Source organism: Bombus huntii, chromosome 10 (genome assembly GCF_024542735.1).
Source record: "Bombus huntii isolate Logan2020A chromosome 10, iyBomHunt1.1, whole genome shotgun sequence".
NCBI lineage: Eukaryota > Metazoa > Arthropoda > Insecta > Hymenoptera > Apidae > Bombus > Bombus huntii.
The window spans coordinates 4,027,090-4,041,240 of NC_066247.1; the positions used below are offsets into that span (position 1 = coordinate 4,027,090).

Sequence of the window (14,151 nt, forward strand, 5' to 3'; positions counted from 1 at the left end):
AATTACGAGTACAAAAAAGATTTGTAACATATAATAAGAATTTGATATTTAATTCTTTGTTAAAATCGACGCTAAAAAAAAACAAAACACTTTGTTTTATTGTAGCGATTCGAAACGATATTTGAAGTACATTAAGCTGACTGAAGAGTGTATCTAACGAAGGCCATTGCGAATTATATCAAAGATAATAGAGAACAGTATAAAAACACGAAACAGGGAAGACAATAGGTCATAATTTGCTAATGAAAAGGAAAGGAGAGACAAGAAGCGGTAGAAGTTTCGCATCGCGCAAAAATTGCTAGAATGAACATGAACGCGGCGATTAGTCATTAACTCCTTTATAATTAGACTGTACATTTTTCACCAGCTCTGGGAAATTTTTGTATATCAAAGTATAGTACATACTCTTTAGATACTGATACACGATATATTTTTGAATTTGGTGGGACAATAAAATTATATCATCGAGGTGCCACTTTCTCGGTCATATTCGACGAAATATGAATATTCATAAATATTCGCAGTCTATTTACAAGTGTCGAAAAAGAGAAAAAAAAAATGAAAAATGAAGGGGAAAGAAGAGACGAGGGACGGTGAAATTTTGTATTGTAAAAAAAATTACAAGATAATTACAAGAATTACAAGATAATAATTAGTTTCTAAACTTAATTATCGTGTTCTATAATTGCATTGTAAAATATTGGATTGCGTGGAATGTCCCATTAACCGATCTCTCGCTTCCCAGCCTTTTAACAGAACCGACAAAGAGAAACCACTTAGGATCTTGCAAAATCCGAAACTTCAGGACCTGGACTTTCGCTATCGCGGGGGTGGGAGTACGGTGAGAATTGCGCCAGAGTCGTTTGCACGAACGAGACACTTTGGTCCGTGGGAGGAACAGAGTTCGCGTTTCTTTCTTGTCCAAGTTAATCTCGAAAATTAGCTCGTAGTCTAATAAAAGGTAAATCATTCGGTTTGATTATCCCTTTCTTTGATTCTAGAAAATGAGAGAATCTTGCGAACGAGGGTGCGAGAAACAGCGGAAGAAAATAAGTCACGTTCTTCGTCTTCTTACACGTGAATAGTTTTACACTTTGATCTCTTGTCTCTTGAATATTTGAACAAACATTTTTGTTAATAAAATATAATATAATACGATGTATAATTAAGATATCGCGGTCGAAGGTAGTTGAAAATGGAACAGTCTGTCACATTCTCGAATATAAGTTTCTTGAAAATACGTGGTAAATCTAGGAAATTTCACGAACGATCAAACAGTCGTTTTTAGTATATTGAATAATAAAAATAGATATTTAATCCCACAAGAAAATATTCACGTTATTCCCCCGTCATCTTCAATACCGTTGGATAAATCTAATTCTTTGTATTTTTCATATTCAAACATGTAAATGTTAAATACATCCTATAATCAATATACTAAATATACTAAATTCAATATACTTTATAATTTATTACACATTAAAACGTTCGCCGTCTTAGTCGTAGAAATATTGAAATGGAAAAACCACCGGAAGTACACTAGTCATATTTTCCTCTGAGATCTTCATTTCAGAGAAGGCACCTCTGGAAAACTCGATAGAAAATCCTCTTAAAGGATTTTACAGACACGCTAACTCGGATTCTTAACAAGTACAACAAACGAAAAAACGTTTCTTTTCCACATTTTATCCGAAACCTACATCAGGATCGCGTCATCGGGACGAGATAGAATCGAGAAAGAAATAGGGGAGCGCACTCGCCATCAGAGTGGCATTCGTCTTGATGTTTCCATTGTTTGGTCGGTAAGTACCGGTCAAGAACAAAGGCAACAACGCGATGGTAAAGTGTTTGTCTCGTTGCCTATTAAAACGTTGCTCGCGCGGAGTCGCGCAAAGAGCGTAGTTTAACAGCATCTCGTGGCGTTGTCCAGGCCGCATCGTACGGCTTACAGCTTACGCAACACTCGCCAATAATCTAATTACCGTGGCTCGCTATCGATGCGTTGGCCAACGGCGAGTTGCAATGCGACCACCCTACACCGGACAGTTTGTATCGGATTTTCCATCGACAATAGGTATCTCCGTAGCCCGCAGCCAAACCTCCGCTATGCCTCTATCCTCGTTACGTTATCCGGCAAGATAGCGATTTCAGATAGAAGAAACCGAACGTGACTCTGCCTCTTTGCTACCTATTATCTCTATCGGTGGCGGTTCTGTGTAGTTACGCGAGTTGCGGACACTAGTTACGCAAAGTGTGCGGAATCCTTGCTAATAGCCTAACAGTTTGGTCCTTAGAGTGATAGCGTTAATTACGATCCAGCTGTTTAGAGGTTAATTATACGCGTTACTTATACCCGGTAAACAGCTGTGAAAACGGGCAAAGGGACGTGGCTGGTCATTCGATTGTATGTCGTACACGATGCTAGTGATGGGCTTAAGTACGGCACAAGTAGGTTTGAAAATTAACCAACTAGATTCGAACTCTTCATACGGTGGCGGACGAAAGAAATATAAGAAAGAAATAATTTTACGAAACATTTTTCCTTTCTATAGAAACGGCTGAGTTAAGCGGTTTGAAGTATATTTGTCCGATGTTCTTAGGAGGATTGAAATTACGCGTTTTCAACCAGATTCGAGAAGTTTCTGTAGATTCTACGAACCGTCGACTATATGTTAAAGACAAATATGGAGCTTGATTGACGCAGATATATTCCTTGTTTCAGTTTCGATTTACCAAAACGTTTGACCACAGTTATGGCAAGTAGCAAAGAGTCAACGGCAGAGAAACGTTCTTTCATCGTAATGTCGAGGAAATGATAAAAACATCGATGTTTGATTTGCATTGCACCAGGTGTACAAATATTTGTGCAGGGTAGTGTACACATTGAACTTGATCCCATCGCTACACGCTACCGCTGTTCGTCACAGAGCGTTAATGAACTGGGAAATTAACAGATAGACCCTATGAATAAACAGAGAGTTCGATGGAAGGCACTAGCCGGAATCGAACGTGACTCACCTCTGTGTGGTGGCACAGGATGAAGAGGCGAGGCAACGGCGACGATTAGAAGGCAACCGAACACCAAGAAGAAAATCAAGGGCGTCCCGATTCCAGGATGACGACGACGTTCCTTCGACCCGAAGGGATACATCGTGGCCCTCTGGGCCCCGTTGTGCCCTCCTCTAACCTCGTCCTCCTCTTCTTCCTCCTCCTCTTCCCCTTCTTCGTCAACGGCCAGGGCCGTAGCGCGCATCGGCTCGACGTTCTCCGGCCCAGCAATAACTAATGGCGCTATCTGCCTTTCGTCGAACAACCGACCACCGCACTTTGCGAGTCACCCACCAGACTCATCTCTCTTCCTCTCTCGACCTCTGTCTTCCTCCTACTTTCGATTTTCCTTCTCCTCCTCCTCTTCCTCCTCTTCCACCGAACGTGCTTCCGCCACGTCCTCTTTCTCTTCTTTCTCCTCCGCGGGTCGCTCAACCTTTCGACCCTCCTCCCACGCTTTCAGCCTTTTTCCCCCGACTCCTGCTACCTTCGTCGATCGGCAGCTCTTCTTCGTCCTCACGGCCGATCGATCCTACCCCTGAAAAAGAAAGAAAAAAAGAAAATGATTCAGCCAGGGAACGGGATTAATTTTTCGAACAGGCTTCGCCAGTCGGCGTTTGATCCTTCGCGGATCTCGCGTTGTTCAGATTTTTCTGTCACGGTTACGTCATTGGTTCAAAGGACAGAGAATAGAATCATCCTCCATACCTTTGTTCGGGATCTTTATACGATGGATCATGTGCGTATGGATCGAAAGACTGTGACGCGTGGGTCTTCGTCGGATACAGCCATTTCCAACCTTTTTCATCTAGTTACTAGAATTCTACGACGTACCGGAAGATATATTGCGTTTGATCCAAGACAGGTCATTCACACTGCACTGTTATTATTCATTTTGTTTGACAATCTAAGGGGAACAACGTTGGTATCTTCGACTAAATAATCGGGTTATTGCATGCTCTAACCTTTTACGGTCGGCGTATTTTTCCAATGGGAATAGCAATTGGTCGAAGCAAGTTTCGGTTATATTTCAGATAAATTAAATATTCGGAAATATTTATAGTGCCATTCGATTTTGAAACGGAATTTTAGATCCAGTCACCGTTCGACTGCAAAGGTTGAGGAACGAAAATTTTTACGGCACACCAACGCGCCGCGCGACACAGTCGAAAATCGTCGACCTAATAAAATTGAACTGCAAGTTGCCGAGTTAAAGTCAATTTCAGTGACGCTTTGGACTGAAATAGATTAAGCGATGAAACGTCATAGACGAGTGATTTTACAAGCTACCGCTAATCGAGGGAACGTCGAGGGGACCATAGAAATCGACCATGTTTTACGCAAGACGTGACCGAACGCGAAAACACCGGTGAAAAGCGGATAAGGAAGGCGATTCTTTAAACGTCTCCTTAAGAAGTTGTTGCTGAAAAATTTCCTCGAGGAGAGCGCGTGTGTAGTGGAAGTCGGAAGACGCGATGGCCAACTCGCGCGATAAATCATCGTCAATGTTCGCCAGGCTCGTTCGCTACAGCGTTCTTAGATCTTGTATCTCCATCAGTTTCGTGAAAAACCCAGTCAATGAATACGAATACTTCACTTGACGATCATCAAGTCTTTTTCATCGATACTTTTCAAAAAGAAATCCCCTTTAGACAGCGTCCAGCAATATCAGCAATTTAAAAATGAATCATATCGATCCAGTCGAGTTTCTGACAGTTTAACAGTTTCGTAACATAAGCGATTCTCTAGAAACAAATTATTTCTATAAAACCATTTCTCGGTAGAATATGAGGAACTGATGAAGATCAATTTAAAGAGTAGCGTCTGTGATATCACCAGGGCTCTCTACTTTTCAATTTATCGAGTTCAATGTAGCTTCATACAGCGGGTGAAAAGCGTACTTGCACATATCCTTATCTTCTAACGAAGCTTTTTCTTATCAGGTTCTGAATTTCATCTTCATACCGCCACACTGTCGTGATCACGTGAAAATACTTGGACTTAAGTAACTGGTATTGGTGATACTATATCGAATACAGAAATATGCAAATACTTGCTGTATCCGCTATACGCGAGACCCACTTTATGAATTGATCGTAAGTGTACATATATAAATCGTAAAGATTTGATCTATTTTTACGAAACAAGGAAACGTCTTAAAAGTTGACGCTTCCTTAATAAAATAACGGAAAGTAGACTAGTTTCTCGGACGCTTTCGATTGATTTCTTATTGTAACGCTCGGAACAGAAATTTCCGAAAGGAAACTGTAATCGAATATTCGGAATTAGGGAAATCCACTAAATCGCGTAATTACTGTTTGCAAAAAATGTACTTTCTTCATGTTTTTCATTATTATAATCGCAATTCATAACTTGGGAGTACGATCGATTCCAAAAGCGAGTGCAACATATTACAGCATGCTTTATATATTCCGTGAGTAATGCATTTTTCTAGTTTCATGTCGCATTGTACTAGAGCTTTTTCTGCAAAGCAAACGAGTCATAGCGACAAGAACATCGGGTAGTTATTTGCTCAAAGGAGCTCTCTATCCTTCTGCCATGGACACAGACGGTCCGGTCAAAAAGCGAGATGTTTTCGACGATTGGAAAAGGTGCACGATATTTGCGAAAGCTCTCTGTGCGAGGTATTAACGTTACGCGAGACGTTTGCAGTCGTCCAGCAACCAGCAGAACCGATTCTGTCCACCGGTTATCACGGCGAGCTATGGGAAAACGATATCCAACCGAGTACAGACACAGTCATGGTTCACCCGTTCACGTGCGACGTGTTGATTTTTGCATTTTTTTCTACGTTTCCAGTGTCGCGACGGCTATTGAATGACATACAACAACGTGTAACCAAAACGAACAATTTGCAACCGTTCCCTTGTACATACTTTTGCCAAAGCTTTTTCTTTTCGTTCTATTAACATTGGAACAATTAATCATAATATGTTATAAATGACTATTTTATTAAAATGATATGACGAAAATACAATAGAAACGTACAATTATTAGGACGATGGAAGTTCATATCAAAATGATAGACATCAGAACTACAGACGACTGATAAAATTTGTATCGAATAAATAAAAATGAAAGGCGTATGAAGAATATAGAATGCAAGAAAAATAAACTTCTATTCATTTAGTACTTCTTATTTGATAAAACGAAATTATTCGGATGAAAAATACACAAAATCTATGAAATTCACATGTAAAAAATTGATCGTCTTAATTATCCTGGTACTTGTAGCGTTAAGAATGCGAAACATACGTACAGATTTCTTCGTCTATATACATAATGCATGCTTCGCTTTGGATATTTTATACGCTTCTTCATGCCACGTGCACTCTGCGAATTTTTGCATCCTTAAATTTTCTATAAATTCATAAGCATTCGCTGTCTGCTAATCGTGTTATCGGAGTCTTCATATACGGTAACATTAATTTTCCCAAAATTCTGTCCCTAGTAACCGGCAAAAAAAAAAAAAAAAAAAAAACAAAAGAACTAAAGAAAGACAGTTTGATTTGAATTTTCACAGTTTCACCTAACGCCCACGAGCCTTTCTCTCTGTCTCGTATCTTCCTCGCAGGCAAAAGTTGTTACTCTACTACTCCCTGAATCTTCAAGGCGCAACTAGGCTGAGACGCGTGGAAAGATAGAACGGAGAAACTAGATAACCGTATAACTCTCTCGAATCGGCTTTCCGTTTCGACGTGCGCGAATCAACGATCGTAGGTAACCAAGCAGACCAGTCTACCGTGCAATCTATCTCTCGTAATATTTGCAAACATCCGCATTTTTTTCGCGCTATGTAGGTGTGCTGCACGTTGAAAGAACACGCTTTATCGGCGTTCTCCAGCGGCCGCTGGATGAAACAAATTCTCGCGTGGGAGGAAAAACGAGGAAAAAGTGGAGATACGCGCAGCGAGAAGTGCAGAGAGAAAATGGCGAAGAGGAGCATGGTGGGGAATACGACTGAAGAACATGGTCGCGAGAGAGAATTCGACCCGCGTCTCCCTGGCGACAATTTGCAAAATTGTCTCGCGCGTACCGCTCGGTTCTGCGCTACGAACGCGTCGTTCTCGGCCGACGATCCGCGAATGATAATCGTCCCACGTAGATACGTTCCACGGCTTTGTCCTCTTTCCATGACGCGAAACCGCGATACACCGACTTTGCCAGAAGGAACAATGAAACGACGAGAGTCACGCGGATTTCTCGCCAACGTTCCACCTATCGTCGCACCAAATATTTAATACCAGGCTCTGTATTCGTATGCAACCGGTCGTGATAACGTATCAATTGGCCATTATTAGCGGGAACATGCGACCAACGCGCTCCAATTGGGCGGAACGAGTATGTGTGTCGGGTGTAGCGGTAAACCGGCTACGGTTTCACCGTACAGAGCCGCATCTAGCAATGGGCATTCCGATTTTGGAGCGGTTCAGAGATCTTCAAGACTGTGGAGATTCGAATCGCTTCGAACGCGAATCGAAGCTTGGAATTTTTGGCAGTTTTGATACACCTTCGCGTAAACGTGTTAGAACGATTAGATACTACGTTAGTTTCAAAATTGGAAAAAATGAAGATAAAGGAGGTATCTGTACAAAGTGCTGATTCATTAAAATTTCTCCTATAAATTGTATGCAATTTAACGTTCGCAATCTGGCCGGAATAGAGAAGATTTATTAAAAACGAAACGTCTTCCAAGGTCTTTGAGTGAAAATTTGGAATTTTCAGTTTTGAGCGTTTAAAATTTCGACATACGTATATCCTGAAAGTTTTGCAATCCCGAATTGAATGCCATAATCGTTTAATGCTGACGCGCTGGTCTTATTCTTTCTTTCGAAACACGTGTTAGTAACATCGATGCGTAATCGAAGAAAAATACAAAGACTGTCAAAGACTATACAAAGACTTCAAGACACGCGAGAGTTACAAGACTTTCAACAGTTTCGTAGCTTTAAATTATATTCGAAGAAATTCAAATGTATACAAATTCAAAGTGATTTTAAGTCCTTCAAATGCAGTTGATTGTAAATGCGATTTTCTTCTGGATACTTCGCGTTCTTTCTACTTTTTTGTCCACTTCTCTTTTATTTTCTTTTTTCTTTCTTTGCCCTTCGTCCCACTCTTCTCCGTGTTTCCGGAGAGCGCAGTTAATTTTCTTGGAGCAGAATTAAACCGACCAAGGGAACGTTTCTCATTATTCGAAACACTCGTCCGGCGTCCAGATGAAACTTCTACCGGGCGAACTTTTAAATTAACGCGTCGGATTTATCCGCGGTAAAACCAGGTCGGAACGTAAGCCTATTCCCTATCTCTGCGTTTGGGCCGAATCCGACTAACGGGACCGATGATGTCACCGGATTTGGGAATATTAACTCGTCGATGCATCCGCGCACGAAATTCTTCTCATCGTGACCCTTATGGTTTTAAATTCGTTCAAGATTTCGTGATATATTATTTCCGTGCCACTCTGTATATTACCGACTATGTATATTGGAGCACAAAACGTCGTCTTGTACAATTAAACTGACATTACCAATAAAATTATACCGCAAGTCAGAGATTACGCGGTGTTCATAAATATTACAATACAGCGGAATTTTACGTCGATCTATGTTTTTCTGCAAGCAATTAGACAAATAAAAGTCAAATAGACATTCGTTTTATCCATCGTATATTATATTAATTCCGTTCATTTTTGCATCTTCAAACTTCGCATTAAAGTCACAGTCTAGTAACAGATGAAATCAAATATAAAATTGATCTCTTATGAAACGATCGGAAATATCACTTATCTATTTCTATCTCTGCTATGATCTTCGTTTGCTAAATGATCCAAGACTGACACATACATAGGTCGACAAACATTAAACGAAAAATTAAATTATCCTCGAAAGGTCTGCCTAAAATGGAACGCACGAACCGTGACTAAAATCAGCGAGGGATTAACCGAAATTCCTGTCCATTTCCGGTATTCCAGACCCGATGAAGATATCGAACAATGGTATATGGTGTGTATGGTAGTTTCAGGCGAGCGTGAACCAACGTAAAACAGTCTGAAGCGGCTAAAAACGCGTAAAAAGCTCGGTGCGGGCGTCGAAAATCGCGAACGCCGATCGTAAAACCCAACGTCGGCCAACATCGGACAATTTTCCATCGAGCACGCCTCGCTGAACCGTTACCTCGTAACGCACACCAACAAAACACGTTTTGCGTAATGTCCTAAGCGTTCGTCGGCGGAACTCAGCGGACATCGGCACGGAGAGGAGGCGTAACTCCTTTAAAGAAATTACCAAGAGACGGTTCGCGATCGCTCCGAGGTCACCAGAGTCCAAAACTTTCGCGAGACCCGGTCGAAACTCAGAAAATTTCGGATGTGACGGCCTGATGAAATCGAGGAGGCGAGTCGCGAACGTGCGAGGATTATTAATACCCGGCTTAAGGCGATTAGCGTAGTCCATGGTTACGTTCATCTGCGAAATTACGTCGATGGGAGACAAGCCGGAGGAGTTTCGGGATTATTAATTTCAAGTTTCTATTGTTAGTTAGCGTCGGGCATCGTTGAAGCGATGGAGGAACTGCGAACGAGCAAGGGATGATTTTAAAATACAAAGATTCGTAGTTTGTAATTAACTCATTAAGGATTATACAATGAGGTAATGAGTACCAATAACGTAAACGTAATATTTTTAGGAGTTATAACTAAAGTAATAGCTTTGTCAACGTACCAGAAGTGTATTACGAATAATAGGCATTTTACATTTTATAGATGCTACACGATGTGAAGATAGAAGAGAATGTTTTACAATTTAGAAATTGATATAGTTTATTATAGGAATAGTGTATTGTTACTATTTCTAGGAATGATAGGAATATCGTGTTTTCTTTGAGGATTTGTTAGTTTCATAAATTTGTAAAATATAGATGGAGATGAAACCAAATAAAAAAGGATTTCAGAGTATGAAAATTTATGCTTTACAATTACTCATTGAGTCATTAATGTTACGCGTTTCATTTGTAGCCTCTTCCGTCTATGTTTACATTGCCGAATTCTGATTTTTAATCGTCGTTGTGAAAGGAAGCTTCAGACGTTTAATGCTTTTTTGTTGTTGTCTCTTCCATCTGGATTTGACAATTTTATGAAATTTAAAGAAATTGAAATATCATAGCATTTTGTAAAATTGCGTATATAGAGTACAGATGAAAAATACGTACTAGCGAAAAAGGTATTAAACAAATACTTTGAATACTCTTTTACAACAGCGATATCAAAAAATAAAATTCAATAACGTAGATTGATTGAAAGAAGAAATTACAAACGAAAGGTCACGTTGACCAACGTTGGCCTTTAGTGGCTTAACAAGGATCGACGCGTGGATGTTGATGGATTAACCGTTATGTTTAATATAGTGTGTTGTTTAAACGGCGTGTCGAATTAACTGAATCGAAACGAGGCAAGTTGTTGTGTAATATCGATGAGACGATATTGGCTCTACATAGTCTGCAATTACACGGAGTTAGGCGATTTCGCGGGAAGCTTCGTTGGCTGATAACATTAATTAGTCTTAACGCATGCTTTTGTATTCCCCGAGCAAGTTTCTTAAGAGCATCGTACGGTGAACAATGGTTCTGACTTCCTAACGGACTCTCCGAGTTATTTTTTAATATAACTTTCACGTAGATAAGCGCCCTTATGCAACGCTCGTTACATGCTCCAACTCGATATCCGGTACCGTCGGTACTTGCGTTTAACGCTCGCTTTTCCCATTAAACGACAATTAAAGTCTGGCTATAACTTTTGTAATTTCTCGCAAAGATAATCACGATTCCTTCGACTATCCCTCCCTTAACCTTTTTCTCCTCCACTCGTATTTCGTTCGTTTCACAAGTTCATAACCCTTTCGCGATTGCATCGGAAAAAAATGGAGCGCATTGTGTCTATGATAAAAACGTATATAGCTATATAACCTATAAGTCGAGCGCGTTCGTTGATTCGCGTGTGTTCCCTCGAAAAATCAGCATCCGGCGAAGCCACTTCCGTCAAACGACCTGGTGGCGCTGGGGACGCGTTTTACGTGACATTTAAATCTCCCATCGTGCGCGTACAATCCGACGTAAACACACTAGTATACAAAACAACGAGGGAGAGAATGTGCGTGCGACGTATTCTCGACGGTTATTAGGAACGCGAGTTTCGTCGGATTATATGATAAAATCGGACGTCGCGTAACTACGTTGACTCCGGTGATCGCGAGGGAAATGTAGCATCGTTCACCGAACCGACGATTCGCGTTCCCTTCGACAGGTTACGATTTGTGCATGTATATATGTATATATGCACAAACGTACACACCGATGAGCGACGCAGGAGTAGACAGACGTGCACGACGAAAAAAAAGCTACGGTGCTTAACCGCGCGAACCGAGGTACGGAGAGATAGATCGAGAGATGGGGGGAGAAAAAGAAAGGAAGATGCCGAAAGGGATGGAAAAGGAGAGACTCGCACGTAGAATATTGCGCGTGCTCGCTGCTCTTGCATACTATCTGACACCTACCTATGCACAGAGGTTGAAGTCCTGCCACGGGCGTCCTTTCCGCCGTGATCCTCGTCCTTCCAACCGGTTCTCGCAGGGACGTCGATTACTCATTTACGGTCATTGTACCGCATCCTGTCGCACCACACCAACTACCCACAATATCACACGTGTGTTACACGGCAGCGTGCAGTCGCGTCGTTCTCTTTCTCTGCTTGATCGACGATAATGAACAAAGAAATGCGTAGTCTGACAGAGAAAGAAGGAGAGAAGCTGTAGAACTGGCACGCGCGACACCGACTCCACACAACGAGACAAACAGGAACGCGTTCCGCGCCGTACTGACGGACGGCAACGCTCGTGACTCGTGTGAACGAGGACTCCGAGGACACCGACTTCCCCTACCATGATCGCGTTCGACCCAGCTGTGCTGCGCCCTCTCTCCTTCTGCCTTACGAACTCTCCTCTACCCTTTCTTATTCCCCTAATGTTGCGATCTCTTTCTTTTTCAGAGATCCCTTCCATGGCTGGACGCGGACCAACGCTTTCCAATAGTGGTACGCTGTACCATCAACCCCTCTATCGGTACCCCACTCTGGCTACCATAGTTCGACTCCCACCTCCGTGTAACTTGACCTTAGTCGTCGGTCAAAGGAAAGGAGTGTTTCTGAAATAGAAGGGCGATTGAAGGGTTTACGATCATCATCCTATATCGTTATTACTGATGGAAAACAAGTAACACATAGATATAATATTTTTACCAATTTTTGTTACATTTATTCTTGTCACTACTAACTTTATTCTCATTTTAAACTATTCCTTTGGTAGTTGTTAAACATGGCTGTAATCGTCTGCTTTAATCTGTTTTATCAGGAAATAGTAATTTATTTGTAAAAAAAATGTTTGTCATCTTACCACATAAAAATATGAATGAAAACTATTTACTGTATCATGGAATTCTTGTTCACGTACCTACGATGTTTAGCGCCAACCATACGTGTCAGTAAATGGAAGAAGACGAGAACATGATACCGCTGAAGTGGGGTTATTCAGCACGTAAGGGGAAAACCCCTGCAGCGGGCTTACTTAACCCCTATTCGCCCGACCGAGCCACCCCCGCTATAACCAAGCGACGTTTGCCTCGCAGACCACTATATCTTGTTCATTTTCCCTTCCTGCTAGTGGCCACGCCGCTCTGGATGACCCCTATTGATAGACCAAGCTACTTTCGTCCTTTTCATCCTCCCAAATTTCCATCGTTCTCTGTTTCGAATGTAACTCAAAATCCTAGCTACGAGAGGCGCGTACATTTATTCAATTTGAAATTAAAATTCTGATTTATGATTATAAATTGTTTATAAATACTTTGGCAAATTTATTACATTAGTAAAAGGATTACGTGAATAAAAATTGTTATCTCAATTATTATCAATATTTAGAGAGTACTTATATCAAAAACAGATGAAATTTCTATCTCTAAAAGATGAAATTTAAATGAAGATCGATCGATCGCAAGTGGTGACTGATTGTGATTAGTGCACGTTGCACACGACGGTGTCGCCTCTGTACAATAAAAGAGTAAGGTTATGTGATTATTTGTCAAATAACCTAGTCTTACCTTAGATAACGTTATTTGACACGTAAACGAAGAATAAAGTAAAGTTACACTATTTTGTCAAGTGTCCTGTATAATATTTTGCACTATGGTAATGTTATTTACTATAGAGTTGTCTAAATGTTAACTTTATAATCATGTTTTTAATTGGATGTTTTGGTTTCTAGGCTCGTTATTTTCGAGAAGAAGATATAGATGGTACAGTGGTAAATTCTTTAAATTGGTTAAGATTGCTGTTTACAGAGTTATAAATTCTTTTTTACAGAATTTAGGGAATGCTTTTATCTATTTGCAAGGAATGGTCAAATACGTACTCTAGATGAACTTACAATCATTATGAGATCACTAGGATTAAGTCCCACTATCGCAGAATTAAATAAATATTTAAAGGATAAAGGTACAAATAAGGTGAAATGATTTATAATATTATAAATGGTTTTAAACTCACAAATTTTTAACCACAGGAGGGAGGATGTCTTTTGCTGATTTTTTGGAAGTCATGCATTTACAAACAAGAGCTGAGGATCTGCCGAAGGAGGTGATAGATGCTTTTCAAGCTGCAGACAAATTTAGGACTGGTACTATACCTGCTAGACAATTAGCACACATGTTGCTTCATTGGGGTGAGCAATTAAGTAACAAAGAAGGTTGGTTTTCTTACTTACTCTAGATATTGATTCCAACAAGTGTTCTTAATTACTTCATTTATCTCTAACTTTCAGTGGAGCAAATTTTTAGGGAAGCAAACGTATCTCCAAATGGGCAAGTCAAATACGAAGACTTTGTAAAAATAGCCTGTGCACCTGTACCTGATTATTATTAATATCTTTTTATTAATATCTTTAGTATTGTTATTATTATCATTATCACTAATATCTTTTACATTCTTGAAAGATCTCTTTTGATATTTGAACATATTCGAATATTTGATATTTATGT

The 14,151-nt window shown here is 40.4% G+C and overlaps 2 protein-coding genes across 3 annotated transcripts in view; one reads left to right on the forward strand and one right to left on the reverse strand.

The window, feature by feature from the left end:
• The window catches only part of LOC126869964 (disintegrin and metalloproteinase domain-containing protein 10-like), a 55,026-nt gene extending 42,021 nt beyond the window's left edge, over nt 1-13,005 (reverse strand). For both annotated transcript variants that reach the window (XM_050627208.1, XM_050627209.1), the window contains exons 1-2: nt 11,619-13,005; nt 3,019-3,586 (exon numbers count right to left, since the gene is read on the reverse strand). In XM_050627208.1, the coding sequence (XP_050483165.1) occupies nt 3,019-3,253 (235 nt within the window). In that variant the 5' untranslated portion in view covers nt 3,254-3,586; nt 11,619-13,005. The remainder of the gene's footprint in view (nt 1-3,018; nt 3,587-11,618) is intronic.
• A 155-nt stretch (nt 13,006-13,160) lies between these two features.
• Nucleotides 13,161-14,051, forward strand: LOC126870002 (calmodulin-like protein 4). Its single transcript, XM_050627301.1, has 5 exons — nt 13,161-13,303; nt 13,380-13,410; nt 13,478-13,609; nt 13,677-13,859; nt 13,935-14,051. The coding sequence occupies exons 1-5, from the start codon at nt 13,301-13,303 to the stop codon at nt 14,033-14,035; spliced, it is 450 nt and encodes a 149-aa protein (XP_050483258.1). The 5' UTR covers nt 13,161-13,300; the 3' UTR covers nt 14,036-14,051.
• Nucleotides 14,052-14,151: the final 100 nt, after the last annotated feature.

What these genes read in the sequence shown, in the direction of transcription:
- LOC126870002 (XM_050627301.1), top strand. An exon ending in TCGAGAAGAAGATATAGATG is followed by an intron (nt 13,411 to 13,477) that starts GTACAGTGGTAA and finishes TCTTTTTTACAG; the next exon opens with AATTTAGGGAATGCTTTTAT. An exon ending in TAAATATTTAAAGGATAAAG is followed by an intron (nt 13,610 to 13,676) that starts GTACAAATAAGG and finishes TTTTAACCACAG; the next exon opens with GAGGGAGGATGTCTTTTGCT.